A 23,336-nucleotide genomic window follows, 5' to 3' on the forward strand; every position below is an offset into this window, starting at 1 on the left:
AATAGTCCATGGTCACAGGATTTTTATTTCATAAAAACCTCAAATGTTCTCATTCAAGACCAATAATACAGCAAAGTAGCCTGTTTCTTACATCTGTTTAAGTTAGTAGTGGTGGTGAGGCATGGGGGGTTGTTTCACCATGAAAAATGTCTTTACATACAAACGACAACCATATTAAAGAGATAAAATACAACCAAACACAACCAAACAGTACAGAGCCAATGAAAACGTGTCATCCAAAAGAACAGTGAAGTCCATCAGGAGTCGCCGTCCGATCGACCGTTGGCCGGGTCGTCGTCAGGACACGTGCCTGCAGAGGCCTCAGCACGGACGACCTTTGGCATGGAAGTCAGAGGGAGTGGAGGAGCCGCTGGGAACACAGCCTGCTGACGAAACACAGCCTGCTGACGAAACACAAGCTCCTCGTCCAGTTGGCGGGGACAGGTGTAAATAACAACTGTCACCTGTCGACTGCAGCGTCACCGCCGGTTTGTTCCGCTGCGCCACATTACGTTCTCAAGCACATGTACAGACGAGGCACAGTCAGCAGCAGCAGCCCCCCCCTCATTTCGCCCGCTTTCACTCCTCCTTCAGTTTTTGGGGTAGATTTTTTCGTAGAAGAAGTTTTGTGCCAGCAGGTAGAGCTCTCCGTCCTTTTCTCTGACGGCGTGCGCCCTGACGAACTGGAACTGCTCCAGCGCAAACTCGTAGAAATCGTTCTCCATCTTCCAGATGGCCGACTGCTGCAGCTTGGCGATGGACTCCTTCGTGGGCGGCTTCTTCTCGCTGGTCTTCCTCAGGTGGGACTTCTTACCTGTAGTGACAGATGACAAGAATGAAGAAGAATGAAGACATGTGGGGACGCGCACTGAATCATTCAGGATTTATGACATGACGCTGATTATGTTTAATGTTATTGTAAGAATAATCAAACTGGTATCATTTAGTAATAACTATTGTTTAAAAAAAAAAAAATCAACCTACATAATTCACAATAAACTTAAAACAAGCTCCTCTCCATGTGTCACAGGCAAAGAACATTCATTAACTCCAGACTGACTTCAGTGCATTCGTGTGGTTTTAATTCATAGTGTGTAATTGTATCATGCTCGTAAAAAACGAAGGAAAATGATCAAGGAATTCATTGATCCATTGATTAATTTCAAGCATGTTTGGGTTAGGATTACATATGTTTTCTGAAAATGTGTACAATAAAGTGCTTGTGTTCAATTGAATTTTCCCAGTCGGGGGACATAACATGAAAGCACTGTTAAACAATATCAATATCGTACCATATCATCACAAGAGAGTTCCTACAGTTTCAAAAAGTAGATTGGGAGCTAGAGTCCTCATCTATCGGGCTCCTCTCTAGTGGAACCAGCTCCCAGTTTGGGTTCAGGAGGCAGATAACCTGTCTACTTTTAAGATCAGGCTTAAGACTTTCCTTTTCGATAAAGCTTATGGTTACGGCCGGCTCAGGTGACACTGAACCATCCTTCAGTTATGCTGCCATATGCCCAGGCTGATCGAGGATGCACTGGCACAGAGCTCCTCTAATTTCTTATCTAATTTCCTATTACTACTCATGCATTTGTCTGCTACCACTGTGTGTCCCTTTCTCCAACTCGCCGGCCCAAAGCAGATGGGTCCCTCCATATCAGTTCGGCTCAAGGTTTCTTCCTGTTAGACAGTTTTTCTTTACGTTGAATTACTTTAGACTTAAAGTCATATCTACAGTACAGATGCAATTTTTTAAAAAAAAGCTCAGATTTTGACAAAAATATCTGAAGATTCCACACAATATTTACAGCAGCCTAGCTTAGCACAAACAATGTAAACAAAGCCAAACACCTTGTGACTAAATACACCAAGGGTACTTTATTTACTACAACCATGTTTGTGTTCTCTGTACAAAACAGAGTGTAAAAATTACAAGACGTTATCTTTGTCAGACGTGCTAACCGGCCATTTTATGAAACACTGCATGAAAAACATGTCAGGATACAACCTGCTTTATGGCGGGTGTTTGGTTTTCACACACAAGGGTAGAGACTACATGACATCACCACATCTTCATATCCATTAAATAAATACCTTATTATCTTGAGTGCTTAAATTGATGAACAACGCTCTGAGTCACTGCCCGTCCATACCACGGTCAGATTTATTGTCTACTTTGCTCTACGTTATTTATTCTGGCTGCAGTCATTGCAACTAATCTGTATCAGTGAGGAGAGGCACGAGTGCATATTGATCACAGTTCAGTTCTCACGAGAGCAGTTCATACTGCTAATGTGCAGTCACCACACACACACCCATGCAGTGTTTAGCACTGCAATGTGCGCGACTCTTTAAATAGTTCATTAAATTAGCGAGAGAAGCTACAACGTGGAGGGAAATGCTCTTTAACCGTTTAGTGGCCACGGCACCTGTTTTGTACAGCTCGGTGGCTCCTTTGAAGAAGCGCGGCAGCGCGGCCTCCAGCATCATGACGAAGTCTTCCAGCTCTTCTGTCACGCCGACCAACATGTACTCATTCACCAGGTTGTACTTGGCCTGCTCCAGAGCCCACTGGCTGCCCACGTTCCTGCAAAGAGATGATGGTTTTTTCCTTTAAACGTGATATCTTTACTCTGCCTTAAGAGTAGCTGTTCTGATGTAAGATGCCAACAAAGCTTGGAAAAGGGAGGAGAAGTGATGGAAAACAGTGATGTTAAATGGGAGACAATGAGAGTAACTAAAAAATCAGCAGAGGGGCTGAAAGGTACAAAGGCAGGAAGGAGGATTAGGTGTGAGGTGAGCTGTGAGTCCAGAGAGGGTTGAGACAACAGGAGGAGCAGAGCAGAGGACAAAGCAGTACGGCAGGAAGGAACCCAAGAGAAAAAATAAAGCAGGTGTCATTAAATAAAAAGGGAGGAAGTGGATTGTTTAAACCTATAAAGTAACTGTTTGGCAAGGTCTTGTTAAACACAGCAACCGAGGACTGGCAGCAACTTCACTTTTTTTGTCTTCGGTATTTATTGAAGGTTTCCAAGGAACTATCTTTTACTTTTAGTGTTGGTGCGCCAGAGCGAGCTGAAGCTGAAGCCTGGACCTTCAGTCAGTACCGCGATGAGATAACATGAGATTAAAGAGGGAGGAGGGATGAGAGAGAGTTTGATAGAAATAATGATAGAGAGTGAACGGATCAAGGCTGAGAGAGACATGGAGGAGAGTGTGCAGCAGAGGACAGAAAAGGACTGTGAGGCTTATTGTGCTGCACTGTGAAACTAAACTGATACAGCAACCTCTTGGAATACCTGAGCAGCCTCAGGTGGTAAACAGATAAGGTTGGTGATATCATTTGTTTTTCTTATTTCCCACACACCACTAAAAAAGAAAGAAGCTGTATTGAGATAGCCAGTCTCTAAATTCTCTCCTACTTAGGCTGTGGCACTAAACCCAGAGACCAATTATACATCTTAACCTCCTGAGACCCTGTGTCCTCATATGGGGACATGAAGTTTTAGGTTTTATTTCAGCTTATTCTGCTTCGTTTAAGCCCGTTGCCCTCGTTAGTGGACACTTTAGTCTGCCATCTAGTGGTAGCAAAGGGTCAATACATTAGTTGGTAAAAACATGATAGTGGGCATTTCATCGGATTCATTGTACAGATGATCACAAGGAAAAAAAAGTAAATGAACAAAATCTTGTCAAATAATATGGTTACTTATTTTTGCTTGTTAACGTGTCTAGTTCGAAATGCAAATTTAGCAAATGTTAGCGATGAGCTACAACGCTCGCTAATTACCAAGTACTCGTTTGAGGACGTTGGGGCTTCATTGTTCACAATTCTGGTTTTGCTCAGTCATGTACAAGTATCAAAATAAACAGTTTTATATTTTGTCACACATTGATGACTCTATTATAATATAAATAATGAAATAATCCCAGTGTCCACATATGAGGACATTGTTTTGTTTTTTCCAAAAACTTCCTGTTGAAAGATGATACTTAATTTTTATACATCTTAGGTCCTACTAAAAACAGAAGCTGGGGTCTCAGGAGGTTAAGACATGTTGTACCATTAGCCATTCCTGCTATCCATGTCCCACCCCAACGCTGTCTATGATTTCTGTTATTTGGAAGCTGCTCCACCAAATTTCCACCTCTCAAAACGCATCTGCTCAGTCAAATATGGTCATATGGTGCTTTTTGATTACACTGGATGAGGATATAGTGCTTTATTAACTCACACAGGACTTCTTCTAGTAATATGTTTGGCATGGATTCGACTTGCATATAGTTGCAGGTAATTGGTCAGTTCCAGTACGGAGCCAAGTCGGTGCAGGTGGAAGTGGCAAAATTGGAGCAGTTCAACTGGGAGATTAGGTTTCAACTACTACAGCTGAAACACAATAAACAGCACATTTGTTGGAGACTAATTTCCAGTGGTGGTTTAGTGCACATTTGGTATGATACTAAAATAAAACAAAGTGCAAATGTTCATTGCAATGAAAGAAGGGTTCATTTACTGAAACATACTGTATAAAATATATACTTTGTTTGGCAACATGGGAAATGTAGTAAGCAGATCAATATTTTGTCGACTTTTGCTGGAATATCACCAAACCTAAAGGGGAAGTCAACTAAAAACCAGACTGATGAAAAATAAGCCATATTAAAAACCTGCAGATTGTATTTATTATCTATCATATTAGATATTAAGTAGATAATTATTAAGGGCTAAACCATATGCAACATGCATAATAAATACGGCTGGTGATTTCAAACTCTGACGGGTCTGACTGTGTGTTTGAATACTTGCCAGCATTCAGAGTAGTGGCCACAGAAAAAGGGGATCTGGAGCCAGAGTTTCTCAGGTGCACAGTCTGAGCCGCCGGCTGATACACATTCATCAAATGTCTGGAACAGAAACCATGGAAGACATTTGAGGAAATGGCTCAAAATGAGATTCAAGCCTGTCTTAAAACCACTGGCACGCACTCTACATGAATGTGAAACAGGTTTTTTTCGTGCTGCAGTCAGTCTTCCTGGACATGCTGGACATCAACATCTCTTAACGCATGTTGATTTATAAAAGACAAAGAGGAGAAGTCTCTTTCATGCAGAAAATATATTTCAAAATGTATCTGAAACCAAGGCTTCAGACATTTGAGTTAGTCAAAAATAGTGGATATCTTCCGCAGGTTTAATGAGAAACCCCCTCTTTGTCTCATTATTCCTCCACTTTAGCTCATCAATAACACTGTCCAGGGAACACAAAAGACTCTTAAAAAGCTCTTGAAGCTTGATTTGACTGATGAATAAGAGCAGGACAGCAGCTTGCCTCCCACATCTCTTTCATTTACAGCACAGTGAGAAGGCATCTTTTAACGGCCAGCATGAACAGGCCGATGATTACAGTTTCAATGTACATAAGAGTGCTTGAGATATTGTGAAACTGTGATTGTTTTATTTGAGCGTCTTTACCTTCTTGTCTCCTTGTTTCCTGCGCCTCAAGCCGGGCCTGTAGTCGTCCCCGAAGCGCAAGAAGTAATAATAGGACACCAGCCTTTCAATGGGGTCCCTGATCACATTTATGTAGATGGGCTTCCTCTTCACCCCAAACCTGTGGACAATCATGAGAGAACTCAGCAGGAATGGATTTAACAATATTTTAATATGAGACATAAAACATAAGTGACACGAGTGAGACTTAAATTGTTCCTTTCTTACAAAGTCAAATCTTTTACAAAATGACCACAAGGTGGAGCACACAACAACACAGTGAATAAACTGGCTTCTATCATATGGTAAATGTGTGCGTTTCTTTACTTGGTGAAGTCCAGGAAGGAGACGTGTCCGTGGTAAAAAGCCGGCTTCATCTCCCTCCATTCTGTCACATTCTTCACAAACCGAACCTGAACAAACAAATGTTTCTTGGTAAAACGTCTGTCACACTCGGGAAGCGGTTAAACGTGGTTCAAACTAAGGATGGCTCTGACCTGGTCCTGTATGGACATGACTGGGTTGTTCTTGGTGGTGTTGATGTGCAGGACGTGGTAGTGGTTCTTCCCACACAGGTCGTAGGCGATGTTGGTGAAGGAGGTGCTGGCCGTCTTGGGCACGCGGTTGTAGATGATGACCACGTCGTCATCGCTGTTGGACAGAGCCGTCGCCGCGGAGTCCCGCTCCCGCAGGCCGTCCTGCGTGTGCCGCTGCTCGATCTCTCGTACCTCGTGCCTGGCGATGGCTCGTTCTAAGGGGACCACAGGAAGTTGGAGGTGAGTTTCGGGACGTGCAGGCGGAGATGTTTGTTGCACAAGAGTACGTGGCGAGGAGAGAGGACCAATGAGTTACTGATTCCAGTAACTCTGAGAAGCTCCAGGTGTGGCTGCTCTTAAACCGAACTTAACTTTTCACTATAGTATAAATACTATATAGAGTAGATCAGAAAAAAAAAGAAAAGAACCACTATGAACGTCCACATCCACCAACCCTTGTTTATTTATTTTCTACTCCGTATATAGCTTGTCTCATAGATGTGATCAAACCCTTAGCCACTATCCTTGAAACACATACCACAAATGAACTTAAATTTAAACCTGATCCAGTTAAACCTTAAAATACCTCGCCCGTCTTGTCGGACGAAACGCTGCCGTGCGAGAAACTTCATTAAAAATGGATTTTCATTTCATTAGGACACAGGGCAGACAGCTAAAACGCTTTCCTGCTTCACACCGAGGATCAAGAATAGTGTCAAACAGGAATATTAGTTAATCATTGTGTGAGCAGCCTATTTCACGCTGTGGTATCACCCCACTTGTTCGCTAATCAGATTCAACTTTAATAGCAACCCCCCCCCCCACCACCACCACCACCACCTTTACTCCCTGCTTAACCAGAGAGTGTCTGTATGCAGAAGTGTGCTTTCACGTGACCAAGTGTGTCTTTGTGTGGACGGATTCACAGTGGTGTGAAATGATTTATCCAGCTACGGTTGTTCCACCTCTAATAAAGGTAGCAGAAAGGGTAAAAATGGAGGGGTGGCGGGTTGGAAGGGTTGGCAGTGGGCAGTTAAAATGGTAATGCTACAGTTATTTGATAGCTAACTGGACGTTTACAGGAGATCAGAGCGCTTTAAATGAGGAGGTTGGAGGTTTGAAACACTGCACGGAGCTGCAGAAAAAGCCCGACCTCAGAGCCTCAAAATGAATAGATCGGACACAAAGCAGGCCTGGCCTTTGTCGCCTCCGGGCTTTCCTTTATCTGAATTTGCCGCAGATTGACGGGTGTTGACAAAGCCTCAGAGTGCTCCCCAGGAAGGACCGGGAGAGAAGAAGGAGGTTTGTGAGTGTGAGTGTGTGTGTGCGCGAGGAGGGGAGGCAGCACAGCGCTGGAGCACCTAATACCCGTGGGAGCTCGCGGAGGAGCCAGCGTGCTCCTAAAGCCCTGCCTAAAGCCTAAAGCCTGGCAACTGGGACACAGTTACAGCCTGGACCGGACTGGACGTCTTTACAGGATGGCATCTGGCACCCAAGGCCAATTAAGATGTCGTCTGCGATTCCACCGCCCTCTCCCTCGTCTGCGAGTGTGAACACACAGACACACATACTCTCACTGCCCCTTCTCTTACGCCCTCTGAGCAGCTGCTAATGTTGCGCTCATCAAAGCTGGATCTGGTTACGGTCGGAGCCGCGGCACTTCCGCGCGCTCGCAGCTACCGCCGCGGACGGACGGACGGGCGGACGGATTGACGGCGTGGGGACGTGCCAGGTGGCTGTAATGGGTGAAGGCTGTCAGCGGAACAGAACAGCTGTAATGGAGACATTCATTCACACGTCCGTCCAACGACAACAGCAATAACAGTTGCTATGTTGGAACTTTACTGCGTGAGCTCGAATGTCCTTTTAGGATTATTTTTACGTTTGAGAACGTTGAAAGGCAGCGACCAAAATAGAGCGGCGGCCCAACCTGTGACAATACAAGTCATTAATAACAGGGGCCTTTTGTCTGACTCATGAGCCACAGTCTTAAAGGACCTGGTTTAGTAAGATTTTGTGTAATTTTCCTGATAAAATCATCATCAACTGCACTTCATCTCTTCCCTAAGGAGCATTTTACCACCTTTAAGCTCATTGTTTTGGTTTTACGACCCACAACTTCACTACTTCCTGCAGTACAGTCGTCTGTGGGAGCTGTTAAAAGTCCTGTACGTTATCTGCCGAGCACCAGACTGCACACAGACAAAGTCCAAAACACATCGGAGAATTTAATGCCAAATGCAGCCAATAATGAGACCAAAACAAAGCTAAAAGAGAGTGAAATGAGTATTGGCTTTACATTCAGCTGAAATGATTCAATCAATAGTCGATTAGTCAAGAGACTAAAACAAAAATCGATTAATCACTCTTTCAGGCAAAAAAAAAAAAGACTTTACAGACTTTATAGGGGTAAAATCTATCAGCACCCTTTCATTCATAGATATTCTATTATATTATTCCTCTCCCACTTCACAGGTAAGAGCCCAACCCTGACCCATATCTACTGAAAGGGGATGAGAGGGTGAGGGTCAAATTGTTCCCACAATGTGAAATGCAAACTCGTTCTCATAAAGATTATTTTACAAGTACACATACACACACGTGCATTTTTTAAAACAGCTGGTGGGCAGCTGCTGAATCCCTGGACGGACAGAAAGTAACATATGCAAAGGCGGACTGAATGGGCAGTATCTATAGCTGAGGTGCCCTTGAGCAAGACGACTGAACCCCTGAACTCTACAGGTGCTGCTCACTGCTTTCACACTACTAGATGGTTTAAACGCAAAGGAAAGAACACTGAAAAAGCCCTGACCTTAAATATCATAACGAGGCTGATCATGATAGAGATCCCTTTACATGGAAACACAAACACATACACAGCTCTGCTAAAGACGTTGGCTGTTGTGTTTTGATACTGAAGAAAAAAAAATTAAATTTTAATCCAAAATTTCACAGGCTTTCAGACGGGTAAACACGTCGAGCTGTTTCACTTCCTCAAAGCATTAAAAAAGTAATTGCTGTTGAATAATTTAAATTCAACGGCAAGTGAACACTTTGCACCGGGACTACTTTCCATTGTAAAAACACGACGGATCAAAAGGTTGGCTGGCGACGTGTGGATTTCTCAGAGACACGTGTTCGGCAAAGAGCTGCTGCCAGTCTGTATTTACAGATAATACCGGAGGCAAGACGTCAAATCTGTTTCAAATGCCTCGACACCTTTTCAAGGCTACGCTCTTGTTCTTGAACTCCAAAATCGGAGAACACGAACGTGAGCTTATGCGTGAGCTTTCCTTTTTACTTTGCTGTGGAATAAACACACCAATGAGAGATTTCAAGCTGCTTCTAGCCTGCAAAGAAGTCTCTCAGCCTCTTATTTTTTTCCCTGGAGAAGATGGAGAGGCTGAGAACACTGTGAGGGCGACCGTGCACCTAGCTACAATGTCCTGAACTATGTGCACCACTTGTTAAAGACATGGTGTTTTGTGCCAAATTTCCAACAACCAACCAGGAGGCGAAGCGGGCACAGAGAGGGGCTTCTCAGGCTTTGTAGTAGACGCCCTATTCATTGCGGGACTGAACACACTTGGCACAAACCTCCATATCAGAGGGCACCCCACACACACACACACACACACACACACACACACACACAGACAAAGTTAGGCTTAGCGCTCCCTTCTGAGGTCATTTAATTAGAGAACAAAAGCCTGAATTACTATGACCACACAGCAGGCCTCCTTTCTTCCCACATTTCCGCCAGTTTCCTCCCTTCAAGCCGTCTCTGTGCATTAAAAGCTAATTATGAACCGTGAAGCAAACACGGGTCCTTAACATTGCGACAACTACAAGCCTATTACTGTGAGTTTCATTCAAAGAGGGAGACGGGAGGAAGACGGAGTGCTCGTCGCTAAACATATTTACTGAAGCAATTTAACGCTGATTAGACGCGAGCATTTGAAATCATCCTTCATATTCGCCGCCGGATCTGTAAAACGTGACAGGACCGTCATGTATTATTGCCATCGCGTCAGATCTGATGGGATAATAAAAGCAGGGGAGAGAAGATAATCCTTTCTCCAAGCAGCTCATAAATCTATCATTGCGCCGATCCGCCAGTCGGAGCTCATTCACTCTCTCCGCTTCCCCTTGAGAGGGTTAGCCCCTCGAACTGAAGCCTTGAGCTAGGTGGGTAATAGAGATTGGCTATCAGCGACAGACTGAGGTGTACGGCTTGTATGGTTCTGCTTGGATGCCACTGGATTGCAAAATCAATGAAGTATGACAGGAAGGAGATCTAGGTTGCTGCTGTATAAAAATCGAGTTAGTCCTCTGCTGCTGCTGCTGCTGCTGCTGCTGCTAGTGCCGCCGTTCCTCCCCGTTCCCGCTATATAGCCTTGGATGCACGCTGCTGTTTCGCAGTGCCAGGTTTCCAGGGGGACAGTTATGTCACCACTGCAGCACTCGCGAACATTGAGATATACTGTGCACCCTCCGCATTTCTAATTATTCTAATTCAGCCCTTGGATCCATTTAGCGGAGGGCAGATTATCAGAGGAAACAGTAATAAACTCAGGCTGACGGGATGATTCAGGCCCTGGAAAGCTGAGGTGCAGCTTTTCAGCGCCGCTGGCAGCTTTCGGGGATCTGAACACAAAGGCAGGCGAACGGGTAAACTCCTGTTAAACGATTGCGTAGGTATGTTCGGAACACCCTCAAAGATTTCTAACGAGGTCGGAAAGACGCATGAAATAACTCGCGACGACAGCACATGAAACCTCCCCCTCGAATCTAAACTTTTGCTGCTGCGTTTCATCCTTCTCACGCTGACATGAGACACAACAGCCCTCAACAGACCCGAGCGTTTGGGTTTTTTTTGGAACGAGGGGCAATTGCTAACTCCGAGGCATTTTTCGCCCACACAAGCGCGACATTGACGCCACAAAGAAAGGTCTCATTCACTGGGCCGTCCTCCGCAGCACAGCTGGGGGAGACGGGGGCGGTGGGGAGTCGGGGAAAGGGAAGACGAGCGAGACGAGGACCGGCCAGGTCTCCCAAGTCGGACCATAAACCAGTGTGGCCAGACAACCTAATCACGGTTTGGCAGCGTTAGCGGGCACCTCGGGCAAACCTTTGCTGATGAGCTTCTGTTTGCCCCAAAACTCTGGTCCACTGGGCATTATCAGATAGAAAGTATTTTCATCGGGCGTTGGTGGAGGACAACAGAGCGCTAAAAGAGCAGTGATTAGAGGGCCAATATCACTCTACGTCCACTGGATGCGTGGAAACATTTATTGTCCGAAGTGGTCAATTAATGCAGCTTCTAAACTAAACCTCATTTATGAATGTGCGTTATGTGAAGGACGATGTTGGACGTGGCATTTCCTGTCCAGGACCTGGCAGTACTAGCCCAGAAGCCGGACCAACTCATCTGGAAGTTGGACTATGGGTTCTATCTGATTTCAACTGATTATTCTCCAGCAAATTGTTTGGGTGGGCTTTGTGATGTCCAACTGCGTGCAGAGGTATCTTCTTATCAGCTGAAACACGCCCCAGTAATGAAATCCAAAAGGCCCTTTCCCAGACTCGTATTCTGATACAAAGTTATTTTGGCTAGGCCAGAATGTGACACTCGAAAAACCAGACTAAATGTCACTGTTGTGACTTTTACTAAAAGGTCCAGAGGGGAGCGGGGAGGAAAATACCGCACCCTGCTGTTAAGGTCACAAGCCCGGTCGTCACCCGCCACCCTCGTGGAGTGAGGGAAGCGCTGCATCCACCAGAGAGAAGGTGCTGCAGGCCCCCACCCAACTTTAATTCGGCACAGACAATCCACGTAAAGGTCACGGATCCTGTAAAGCCTGGAAATGACAAGTTCCTCTCTGCCCGACAAAAGCAGCATTCTGAAAAAAAAAAAAAAAACGGCGTCTCTGTCCAGAGAACGCCGACAAAGCATTCCTCAGATATAGCGAGGACACAAAATGCACCCTTGTCAGCGCTGGACAGACAACACAGAACAGAACATTTTAAAGCGGTTAAGTGGTTTGGGTCTTGAGACCACAATTACACCATTGAATGTCACTGAAGAGGAAGATGCTGAGACCGTTAACAGCAAAAATTAATCTTTCCGGGAAAGTGCTCGAAAAGAATGAGGACGTGGTCTTTCTGCGCTCTGCGGAGTTGAACGACGCATAAAAGACACGCTCTTGGGCTAAACTCGAGGGAATGCTAAATAAGCTCCAGCCGCATGTGGCCCATTTGAGACCTGATTCGAAATGCGAGCCATGCCGCTACGCTAATGACAACAATCCGGGATAGATTGAGATGATGATGATCGTGGTTCAGGCTGCCATTTTCTCCCCCTAATATGTCTTTTGCGCGATCGAAGCCAGCAGTGCTGTCTGACAGGTGAGCCAATAATGTCTGGAAAAACAGAGAGAGTGAAGCGCGCCGCGTTTCTCCTGTTTCGTCAGAAACAGGCAGTCAGATGAGATTATGGAGCAATTTACACAGATGGCAGATCCCATCATTCCCCTGCCTTGTTAAGTGAAGGCGGGTCTGACAGGTTGTGGCATGGAGGGAAGGAGGGGGGCGATTGATTGGAACAGATCTCATCTTGGCACAGATTGCAGATGACTAAGCAGTGGGAATTAGCCAACATTTTTAGAGGCAGTTGTGCCTCAAAGGAAGAAGAACATATCTGCGTAACTCTTGTCAAGGGAAGAGCTATTAAACGCATTTGTTGGAGAAAAAGAAGCTGCAGCAGGAATGTCTCCGTCGCTGCTAAACCCTAAACGCCGAATCGCTGCAGCCAAATCTGCAGATGTAGAGCGGCTGGATGCGTGTAGATTTGCACTAAAACGCAGCCTTTTGCACAGAGCCCTCATACCCTGATATGACAACAAACAGTGTTTGCGTAACAGTGTGTATCTGGTTGCAAGCTCCAACCCAGATATGCAATGTTCCCCTCTCCGTTTCCCCTCTCTGTCGCGTTACAGATAATTAATAATGCATATATAGGAGTACTGGGAAAACTCCACACTCTATTAGTCGGAGCAGACGGCAGCTATTCATCGGTTTAATGATGAGTGGGAGGGACAGGTGAACACCCCAGAGAATCTGTCCCACACAATGAGACGTCATGCAGAAGATAGAAGCAGCAGCAGCAGCAGTGGTTTACTGTTATCATTTTATCTTTGCAGGCTCATCTACGTGTCTTTAATCTCCCGGTTATCTGTGTCTCTACTTTCATTATATTATCTGTTAATGGATAGACGGTCTGCAGCAGCCTCCCCTCCCCCAGTTTTAGTCATATTTCTTCATTAAAATCTCTCTTACTGTATCTTCATACTGAAGGAAGACATCTCTTTTCTGACTGTTTGTCACTAGTTTTGCATTTGACTACAGGTAGCCTGAGGCGATATCTGGACCCTACAGAGGGAGCACGGGTTGACCAGCTCCCGACTCGACAGGCCAGACCACAGCACCCTGACTGCCACCAGGTGTCTGGATAAAATCTTCGGACTCACCGTCAGACCCTACGCTTATTAAATCAAGTCATGATGTGAGCAAACATGGCAGTGACTGCTTTGAGCAACAAGTGGGTGTTATCACAGGTCATCCCGAGTCCATCCCCACATAATCGTTGCGACTTATTTATTGTTCGGATCACAGTGCTGACATTATCCTTCAGATAAGTCTGATAACCTGTTCGTTTCGTCTGCAGTTGTACGATCTGTCAAAGTTAAGACGTCAAAGCACAGAAGCCCCGGCGGAAAATTTAATTTTTCTAAACTTCATTAAACAAGATTTTTCTGGCTGATTTTTATTTATGGTGCAATTTAAGACCAGTTTCATTAGGTTTCATCTGCTGGGTTAATGTAAATAGCACTTCATCACTAAATTAAATAAACAAGCACTGACAACTTATTACTGAATGACTTCCAGCAGCAACCTTGATAAAGTCGGGCCTTACTACGGCGACCACATGTTGTACTTTGTGCACATTTGAATTATGTTGTCCTAGGTTTGCATTAGCGCTTTGTTACGACAGTGGAAAGTGAGAGAATTCATGTTGATATCCACGCCAAGCCCATCAGAGATATTCAGGACCAGGATACAGAGCGGAAACTTAATCCAGTGCATTGAAGGAGTAAATTAATATCGGTGGGAGACAGGGCAGGGGAAGACACCAAGAGAAAAAAAACAAAAAAAAAAACAGCATGATCAATCAATCCGGTGGGCAGCATTAAGGACTGAGCAGAAGTCGATGGAAAACAGAAAGAGATGCAGACTCATAAATCTACTGATCCTCAGTCGACTGGAGGACAGTCTGAGTGTGGGAGCTGAATATTCAGCATCCCAGATATTTCATTTATAAGGGACACACACACGCACACGCGTACACGCACACGCGTACACGCACACGCGCACACACACACACGCACACGCGCACACACACACACACACACGCGCACACACACACACACACACGCGCACACACACGCGCACACACACACACGCACGCACGCGCACACACACACACACACACACACATTCGCCCCGCAGCTGTTTGCCTTGTACCTATTTGTATTCTGTCTAATAAAGTCTTCAAGCTGAATGTCAACCAATTTGGCAACGCTGCCGCCTTCATTCGGCGAACTGAGGCGAGGGGAAAGAGAGAGGAAGTCGAGAAAAAAAACAAAAAAAGAAGAAACTGCCGGGATAAAAGCGTTTGAGGGAGAAGAGTGGAAACTGTAGTAGCGCCACACTGGTGCGGGTCATGATGCATGTAAACAAGAGAAAAGCAGCTCTGAGCCCAACTATTAGGAGCAAAGTTGAACTGGGGGCTAAAGAAGAAGAAAGAGGAGCGGTCTGAATGTCTTCCTTTCTCCTCTATTCCTTTGTGCTCTGATGAAACTGCTTGTAAAAGGCTGCAGGCTCGCTTTTTTCATTTTTTCTCTCTCTTTTTTAAACAGTAGAAGCTTATGATTTTCACTCGCTGGGGTTTTAACCATTTCTCTGTCACAATGAAAATTAAATCATCCCTTTCATTTCACCCCCCCCCTCCCTCCACTCTTCCTCCACTCTTCCTCCTCCTCCAGACAGCACCGAAGCCAGCAGCAGATATCCGCTGGGTCCGGTGAGGTTAATAAAACACAAGAGGGATTTGAATATCGCCGAAGAGACTCGAGGAGGCAAATAAAGAAGTTGTTTACAACCATCGATCCAGAACGGAGCGGGATGAGAGCGCCGTCATTATAAGTTATTATCGTGACAGGGGTTTATTAGCCTCTCGCCGATTCTCCTGTCGTAGGAGGAGGAGGAGGAGGAGGAGGAGGAGGACGCCGAATGGAGTCGACGATGAATAGAAAACCTAGCTAACTGCGCGGAGAAGAGGCGAGGAAACCGACACCTGCTGTCACGTGTTCACAACCACGGGCTCCGTCATGTGTCAAAAACCCACGGGCTCTAACTAGGTACGGTAAGGTGAGAGTCCCGGACGCTCCAAATGGGATCCTGCAGCTTTTATCATCATTAAAACGGAGTGTGGAGAACGCATTATATCGGAGGCACATTAGCATTCGGGATTTTTCGCTGGCCTACATTTGAACTATCATATCAATTCATTAATAATATCTCCTGAGCTGTCAGCCACGGGTCCATCAGCGCGGTCTCCCCGGGGAACTCGCGGCAGCTGAAGCCCAGTGACACTGGGAGAGATGGAGACGGAGGAGAGAGTTCGACTGCGCGAAGCGGGAGGGAAGGAGGGAGGGAAGGAGGGAGGGAAGGAGGGAGCGTTGAGGGAGCGTTGGGGGAGAGAGCCAGCGGGGTGGGAGGGTGGCTGGGTGATGGCTGTTACTGGAGCGGGTCACTCTGCGAGAACAGCCTCCAATTACACCCAGGGTGTGAAACCGTCCATAACACCCCGATTAGCCTGTCTGTCATCCCGCTACAGCAGCGTGCGCAGGGAGGGGGGGGCGGCTCTGGTTGCTGCTCCGCGCGCCACTTTGCAGGAACACATTCCCTGTCAGGCGAAGCGCACGTCAGGGCCCATAAATCCTCGGGCCCCAATCAGAGCCGGCTTCTGACAATGCAGCAAAAGCCCAGTAAGACCATTAGCACTCTGCCTCCCGGCCCTCCCGCAGCAAAATCCATCCTCGACACCTACGCCCATCCCCGGAGTGGGCTCCCCTCCATTAGCTGTTCAAATGGCATGCCTCGCAGCGACGGAGCACGCAGGTCCGGGCGATAGACGCTGCCGGCTGCTTGCGCTGGCAGATGCCAAGGTGCGGACTGAAAGCAAATGGCTCGTGCACCCTTCATGCCCCTTAGGCCGGCTAAAAACAGAGACATGGGTGTCAGGGAGAGTTCAAAGGGAACCTGAGAGCGGCGTCAAGAGAAAGGACGGGAAAACAAGAAGACGGGTCGGACTTTACGCGTTTGAGGGGCTTGCACCTGGAGCTGTGGACGGAGAGCGCTGCCAACGTGCCACCGGTTAGCTGTAAAAGAGGAGCCGCTGTTGGGTTTTAGAGTGAGTCACAGACACAATTGGGGAAGAATGAGAGGAGACGTGGTGAATCATTAGAGTAGAATGCCCAATGCAGTCTTCTATCGGCTAAAGGGGCCGAGCTTGAAGGTGTAAAGTCGACCATGCCGTGCACGCCACAGGACAGACTAACGATGGCTGATCCATGTCCTTTCAAGAGCAAATTCCTGAGCCGGTCCCCGTGTCCCTCATGACTGGGCTGCCAGCGCCTGGCATGACAATCAAAGTCAAATCGGCGAGCTGATCGACGAGCTGCGTCAACAACTGAATGCTTAAAAGTCTTGCATCAGCTCTGCAAACAATGAGCGAATGCCCCCCCCCTCCTCCTTCCTCATTCAACAGCATCACTCTTCTCTCTCGGATCTCATCACAGAGCCGCCTGTGTCTGGAACTAAATATCGCCGCTGCGCAACAGATGGAAATTGAATTCCTTTAATCAGGCTGAATAACGGCCAGCAGATAAAAGGCGGGGGATGCTGAGGGGGAAATGTCTGTGAGCCTCTGTCCTGCTGGGAGTCACGCAGCCCTCACATGGCCTGCAGGGCACAGAGTTGAAGAGGTCTGTTTTTCTCCAGTTACAGGGGTCGTAAGGTGACAACTTTACAAGCAATGTTTCTATTTACACAGCTCTCAATTCACCGTCCAGAATTAACCCGTCATCCATAGCTACACTCCGCTCTTAGAGTTTAGACTTTCTTGTGTTTACAAAATCTAAACCTTCAGCTACCAGGCTGCTCTCCTGTGGAACCAGATACCAGACCTTCTTTCCTTTTTGATGAAGCTCATCGTTTGGACCTGAACCTGTTACGGACCCTGGCTTCTAAGGGACCTTCTAAGGGAACGTACTTAGCAGCTCTCACGCTCTCTCCTCCCTGCAGCTCTGGTTTATGATCTGTGGTTTCTGGACCCTCTCACCTGTCCATGTTTTTTTTATAGTCTGTTGTTCCTTAATCATGATCTATTCTCGCAATCCCCTCTCCCCGAGGGCAGTTCAGGAAGACAGCTGCCCACCCTTACATTCATAAACACACAGGAATAAGACGCTACAGTCCCTTGTGCCATGAGCCGAGGCAAAACGCCAACCAGCAGGCTAGAGGTCAGCTACCAACAAGCAGACACCAGCTAACTAGCCTAGCCAACAGCGGCAGGTAAAAAGTCATAGGACATGCAACTACATTTTCAACCAACACTTCCCCCTCTACCAAGAACGAAAGTAGAAGTGATAGGACACTTTCAACCAACACTTCCCCCTCTACCAAGAACTAAAGTAAAACACTAAAAGCCACCAGCTAACTGGCCCAGTCAACAGCAGGTCAGAAGTGATGGGACATGTGACTGCACTTCAACCGGCACCTCCCTTCACCAATGTTTCGTTAAGTTAGGCCCACGACGCGTCAAGAAGGCCCAACAGTGAGCTCCAGTGTCCTGGAGTCACCCGCCTCAATGTAGCCACCACGCAACCGCGTGACTTTCAACCAAAAAAGTTGATACAGGTTGATACAGGTAGCAGGTGCAGATTAGAGCTACTACCTACTGGATAGATTCCACGTAGAAGAATAAATCTGCCTTTCCTCCTCACTGTCAGTTCATTCTAGAGGGATTAGCTGGATAACATCTTAACATTACTATGTAAACCGGGCTGAGATGAAGTGAAAGACGCGTTTAATTGACACGTTTTAAGGCGTCAAAACGAAATCAAAAGCAGTAGAAAAGCTTTAATGAGTGTTTATGAAAACTCTCCCTGAGGACACAAGTCTAGCCTGACTTCACTTTACGAACGGAAGTAGCAAGGACAGATGTTACAAAAATAACGATGCACTGAGCTGTGTAATGAACACGCTTTCAGCGAGAAAACAAAGTGGGAAGTGTTTCTGAAAGTCAAAGTGATTAGCACTGGTATCTGGTTATCAAGCCGTTTCCAGTGAAACTTCTGCGCCGAGCTGCTCCTGAGGCGCTGCCGATTTACGCCTCGTCTCCACCGCGAGTTCAAACCAGCCACTTTAAAAACGAGCCGAAACCTCACAACACGTCTAAATGATTGGCTGCGTGAATTCAGATTGTTCAATCACACTCTAATCTAGAGACAATTTACAAGTACTAGTTTTTTTTTTAAGAATATACGACTGGTTTATGTTTAAAAAGTTTAGACTTAGGAAAAAAACTTTTACTTTCTCAGCTCCTTGAATCAAATTAATTTCCTTTGTCTCCTCAGTGAAAACTTCAGAATAAAGCAGAATTAACTTTAAATTGTCCGAGTAGAGAGCAACACTGACTGGGAAAGTGGCCTTCAATCTCCTAAATTATTGAATAAACTTTATGTTCATGCATCCGTCCGTCCATTCATTCATCGCACAGTCGGCCTGTGTCAGCGCTGACCCAGTGGGCAGCAGCGCCGGTGAGCAGCCGGAGAAAAGCACCGTCAGAACAACGGATCAGCTCCACAGCAGGACGCACAGCTGCACTGTGACATGTTTGCAATGCAGGACGCCTCTCGGTGAAAACCTTGGGACGACGATCAGTTTGGAAGCAAATCACACAGCTTGTCTGCCCCGCGGGAGGCGTCTAATGAGGGAAATGATTCAACCTCGCGTGTCAGCCGGTCGGATTCCACACTGCGGTGGGAGAGAGACTGGCGGTCATTCCAAACCCGCCAGGAGTAGATCATGAGCGTGTAAAAACACGACGCAGGACGACGAGATAACAAGAGTTCTCCTTTCGAAACTTCCCCCGGTAATCATAACATAAAGAGTTTTCCTCATTATCTCGGCTTGAGCTGGGGCACCACCCGTCTGCGCTGTAGTCGTTCCGCTACTTTTTTCTTTTTATTTTTTTAGTCTGATTGCACAGATGGGAGCTGCAGCAGGCGTACCTGGTAACGTGACCGGGCCTGTGAAAGCCTTCATCGCAACTATTTGGCTATGCAGCACATAATTCAGAGCTCCAGTGTACGGACGTCTGCTCGCGCCAGTCATCCATCAGAGGGCTTTTTGCCAAGTCAACAGATTCTCGTGGTGGTGGTGGGCTGCAGGGGGAAAGGCCTCTCAGGTTCTGTTTCAGCAGTGGGGGGCTGACTTTGGGTTTTCACTGGGTGGAAAGTATCGCCACTCTCAGCAGCATAAACCATGTCGCGGGCCAATGTAGCCATCTCTCCCCGCGGGGCTCCCGATTGTTCCGACGCATGAAAACTCACCTGGGAGGCTTTAATTAAATTATGATGACCATTTTTTAACGTTTTATTCACTTCAGCCTGGCCCACAAGACTCCTAACACAGACTCACCTCTGACTCACCTGACAAACTCTGTTAATCAATCGCTCTTAAGCTCCAGGTCTCATGGGCTGTTGCACGCAATGTCAGAAAAAAAAAAAGGGGGGAAAGTCCACGTTAGGACGATCCCAAAAGAAACGCATTTAAATAATTACTCCAGTCTGAGCAGCAGTGAGAGCAGAGGATATCTGAGGACATCGATCAACGGATCAATTAATCAGCTACGGGTTTCTGCTCCGCTCCACGTAAAGCTGGAATAAAACCACCTACCTAAAACTCTGGCAACTGCCGGGACGTCATTAGCTGATGAAATGAAATCACCGGTAAACTCCACAATCGATTACTCATGAAAGTCAAGCAGAGATGGGGCAAATAACCGCGCCGCTGTGAAAGGTTGTTATTACAACAACTAGCACTTTTTTCTTGGCACTGGAGGAATCGAGGGGGATTTTAGGAAAACTGGTTCAAGATTTCTTGGAATCCAAATGTAATCAAATGTAACCTTCAGATCTTAGGTTTACTGTTAATGTTCATACACTAACTTGCCAAAGAAATAAGAGCATCCACCAATCAGCCACAACATTAAAACCACTGACAGAAGAAGTCAATAACATTGACCATCTTGTGACGTTTCAATGTTCTGCTGAGAAACTTTTGGACCTGGTATTTGTGTACTTGTCACTTAGACATGTACCACCCACCTAGATGGGACCAGACACCCCCACCCCATATCAATGACACTCCTTGATGGCAGCAGCCATCCCCAGCAGGATGCAGCCTGACACACACACACACACACACACACACGGAAATGGTTTAGGAACAACTCAATAAAAAAACATGACAAACAGCACAAGGTGTAGACTTGACCTCCAAATTCACAAGATCCCAAATCAAGCATCTGTTATTTGGAAAAGCCTGGCAGGGTTTGGATTTAAACGGTTTAGGCTCAGACCAACCAAGTGTTTCATAGGCTGCCACAAGTCCTAACACTGAACAGGAGGAATCTCCACCAGACCCAATGCTGAATATTACCTGAAACCCTCACTTACATCATATTCAATCCCAGCAATTCTTATTCTGCATTTTAAACGTGTGTCATCCCCCTCTTGTATTACACACATGCTCTCTGTTGGAACCTTTTAGAAGAAAGCATTCAGGGCTCATGTGGACTCACAGCAAAGGTAACAAATATCCTTCTCCAACGTACGTTTTCCCACAACACGACGGGATTAATACATTAATTAGCTTAGCCCGCTGACTGGGTGTCCAAATAATAGAAAGGTGTGTCGGTAGAACACAACACAATTCAATAGTACTACAAACCACAACATCCAAAGATGACAACGCAGCTGAATAAACAACTCTCAGTTATTTTAGACTAATGCTGAATCCCATGAACTTCATGAAGCTTAGATTTGGTGCAGGACTGTCATATTATTAGTAAGCTTTTGTTTTCACTACTGTGCCTAATGAACTGGCAAGCCCCTACATTATCACATCTAAGAGCCATTGTGTCTTTCAACAGAACATCTGCCAAATAATTTGCTTTCAATCTGCACCAACAAACACCTGCGGGTTTAGATTTAATAGTGTCATGTTTCAAACTTCTGTTCAGAAAATAAAAAAAACAACTTTGAAGACGACACCTTAAGCTTAGTTTCAAGTCCAGGCACAACTGTTTGCTTTCACGGTGTGTGTATATCCCAGCGTTGCTCCACCCTACTCCACATTAATCTACCAGACTGACTCCAGCGAGTGAGCACAGGGACCTTAAAAGTGTATGTTAAAATATATGAGACCATTTCCTCAGTTTCACAACAAGAAAAGAACACATCCCCTTTAATTTATAGGAGCGAGCCAGCGTCTGTGACACCAGGACCCTAAGTGGAATCCCTTCATTACACCTGTGTCTTCCCAGCTCCAGCGTCTCAAAATCTAAGCCTGCTGCTTTCTCTTCAAAGCAAGGCTCCCGTATTCTAATGCAAACATGCAAGTTGTGGTGTGAGCCCCTGAGGTACACTGGCTGCACCCTCCAAGTGTCTGCACCGCTTTGCTGAAACATCCCACAGTGGAGGCACCAGAGAGATAATCCTGCAATGTCCCAGATCTTTATTGGGACTGAGCCCCGAGTGGGAGCTGGCGACGGGATTTGAAGTCGGCGCAGCCACGTTTCAGTCAGAGGAGAGAGGGTTTGGCGAAGGGGCAGGAGAGGACTCACACTCGGGGGGGTTGGTGCCGCCACGAATGCAGAACATTAGCACAAAGTGCTCAGAGTGAGAAGATGGCTTCTGGTGTTCTGTGGCCACCGAATCATGTTCATCACCGACCAACGTCACCTTAAAGTCTGAATGAAGGATAAGCAATCGCCCCAGCCAGAACAGGTTAACATCTCACATCACCAACCACACCATCAATCACATGGCAGATTACAGTCAATTATTAATAACAAAATAAATAAATCTGCTTAAATGAATGTTACCTCAGACTACTTTTCTGTTCTGAGGACCACAAATTGAACTGGGAAAGGTTGAACGCCTCCTGACTTCTGAGTGATTGATCACGTCAAATAATTGAATCATCGTGTACACAGACACACTCCCTCTCACAGGGGATCAGGCCGAAGACAAAAGCAGCTCCTCGGTCTCACACTAGGTAACACACGAGGATGAGACGAGTTTAACTGTACGCACTCGCTTAAATGTTTTATTCCGTTCCGCTGACTGTGAGCCATTGTCTGGTCCATACGACGAGGCGCTGCTCCCTCGCCACACCGCATCCTCCATCCTGACCCACATGCACAACAATAGGGATGCTGACCCACCAGAGAGGGGACCTGACAGACCCGGAGCGCCGCGACGGGATGGGATCGGGCTGCAAGCCCCTTCAACTTACCCAGCTTTCCCCGGGACTCCTCCAGCTTCTGGATCTGGTTCTCCAGGAAGAACATGGCCACTGCGAACGCCAGCAGCGCCAGAAGCTGCAACTTGGGCGGCATCATGACTCTGAGCAGCCCCATCAAATCACCCGGAGAGGGTCTTCGGTCAGTCCATGCTCAGAGGAAGGGACACTGAAAACACACAGCGGCGAGGGTGATTACAAAGCGGCTGAGTGTGTGTGCATGGCCCTCCGCGGCTCTCCCTCCCTCTCTCTCTCTCTCTCTCTCTGCGTGTGTGAGTGTATATCTCCCAGTGTTCAAATCCTTTCGTTACCTCAAAAGCGGCGTGTTCATACTCGGTTTGTTTATTTCATCAAGTCAATTTCCCGCAGCGGAGCGTCGCGAAGCCCGACAGATTTCTCCAGAGAGCGGGTTGGTTCCCTCCGTGATGCAGGAGCAGTCGTAGCAGCCGCCGTCGCTCGCGTCCCCCATGTAGCTCTGTCCTGTCCCGTCCAGTGTGTTCACCCACCGTCGCACCACGGACAGACTAGACACCACCACTCTGACCATTGGATGTATTAACAGTCCACCACGCGGCAGACGTTTTCTATTCGTCG

At 46.6% G+C, this 23,336-nt stretch overlaps 1 protein-coding gene across 1 annotated transcript; it reads right to left on the reverse strand.

The window, feature by feature from the left end:
- On the reverse strand, nt 1-23,328 carry hs2st1a (heparan sulfate 2-O-sulfotransferase 1a). Its single transcript, XM_047589574.1, has 8 exons — nt 23,054-23,328; nt 22,737-22,911; nt 5,988-6,241; nt 5,818-5,903; nt 5,473-5,611; nt 4,808-4,905; nt 2,430-2,587; nt 1-814 (listed from the first exon to the last, which is right to left on the reverse strand). The coding sequence occupies exons 2-8, from the start codon at nt 22,858-22,860 to the stop codon at nt 591-593; spliced, it is 1,083 nt and encodes a 360-aa protein (XP_047445530.1). The 5' UTR covers nt 22,861-22,911; nt 23,054-23,328; the 3' UTR covers nt 1-590.
- Between the last annotated feature and the right edge of the window lie 8 nt (nt 23,329-23,336).

The sequence above is a fragment of the Mugil cephalus genome, chromosome 7 (assembly GCF_022458985.1).
Source record: "Mugil cephalus isolate CIBA_MC_2020 chromosome 7, CIBA_Mcephalus_1.1, whole genome shotgun sequence".
Classification (NCBI taxonomy): Eukaryota; Metazoa; Chordata; class Actinopteri; order Mugiliformes; family Mugilidae; genus Mugil; species Mugil cephalus.

Excerpts from the sequence above, each read along its gene's own strand:
- hs2st1a (XM_047589574.1), bottom strand. The coding sequence starts at position 22,860 with ATGGGGCTGCTCAGAGTCATGATGCCGCCCAAGTTGCAGCTTCTGGCG. Across the intron at positions 6,242-22,736 it reads GGAGTCCCGGGGAAAGCTGG|AACGAGCCATCGCCAGGCAC; the intron begins GTAAGTTGAAGG and ends TGGTCCCCTTAG. Across the intron at positions 4,906-5,472 it reads GGAAACAAGGAGACAAGAAG|ACATTTGATGAATGTGTATC; the intron begins GTAAAGACGCTC and ends TTTCTGTTCCAG.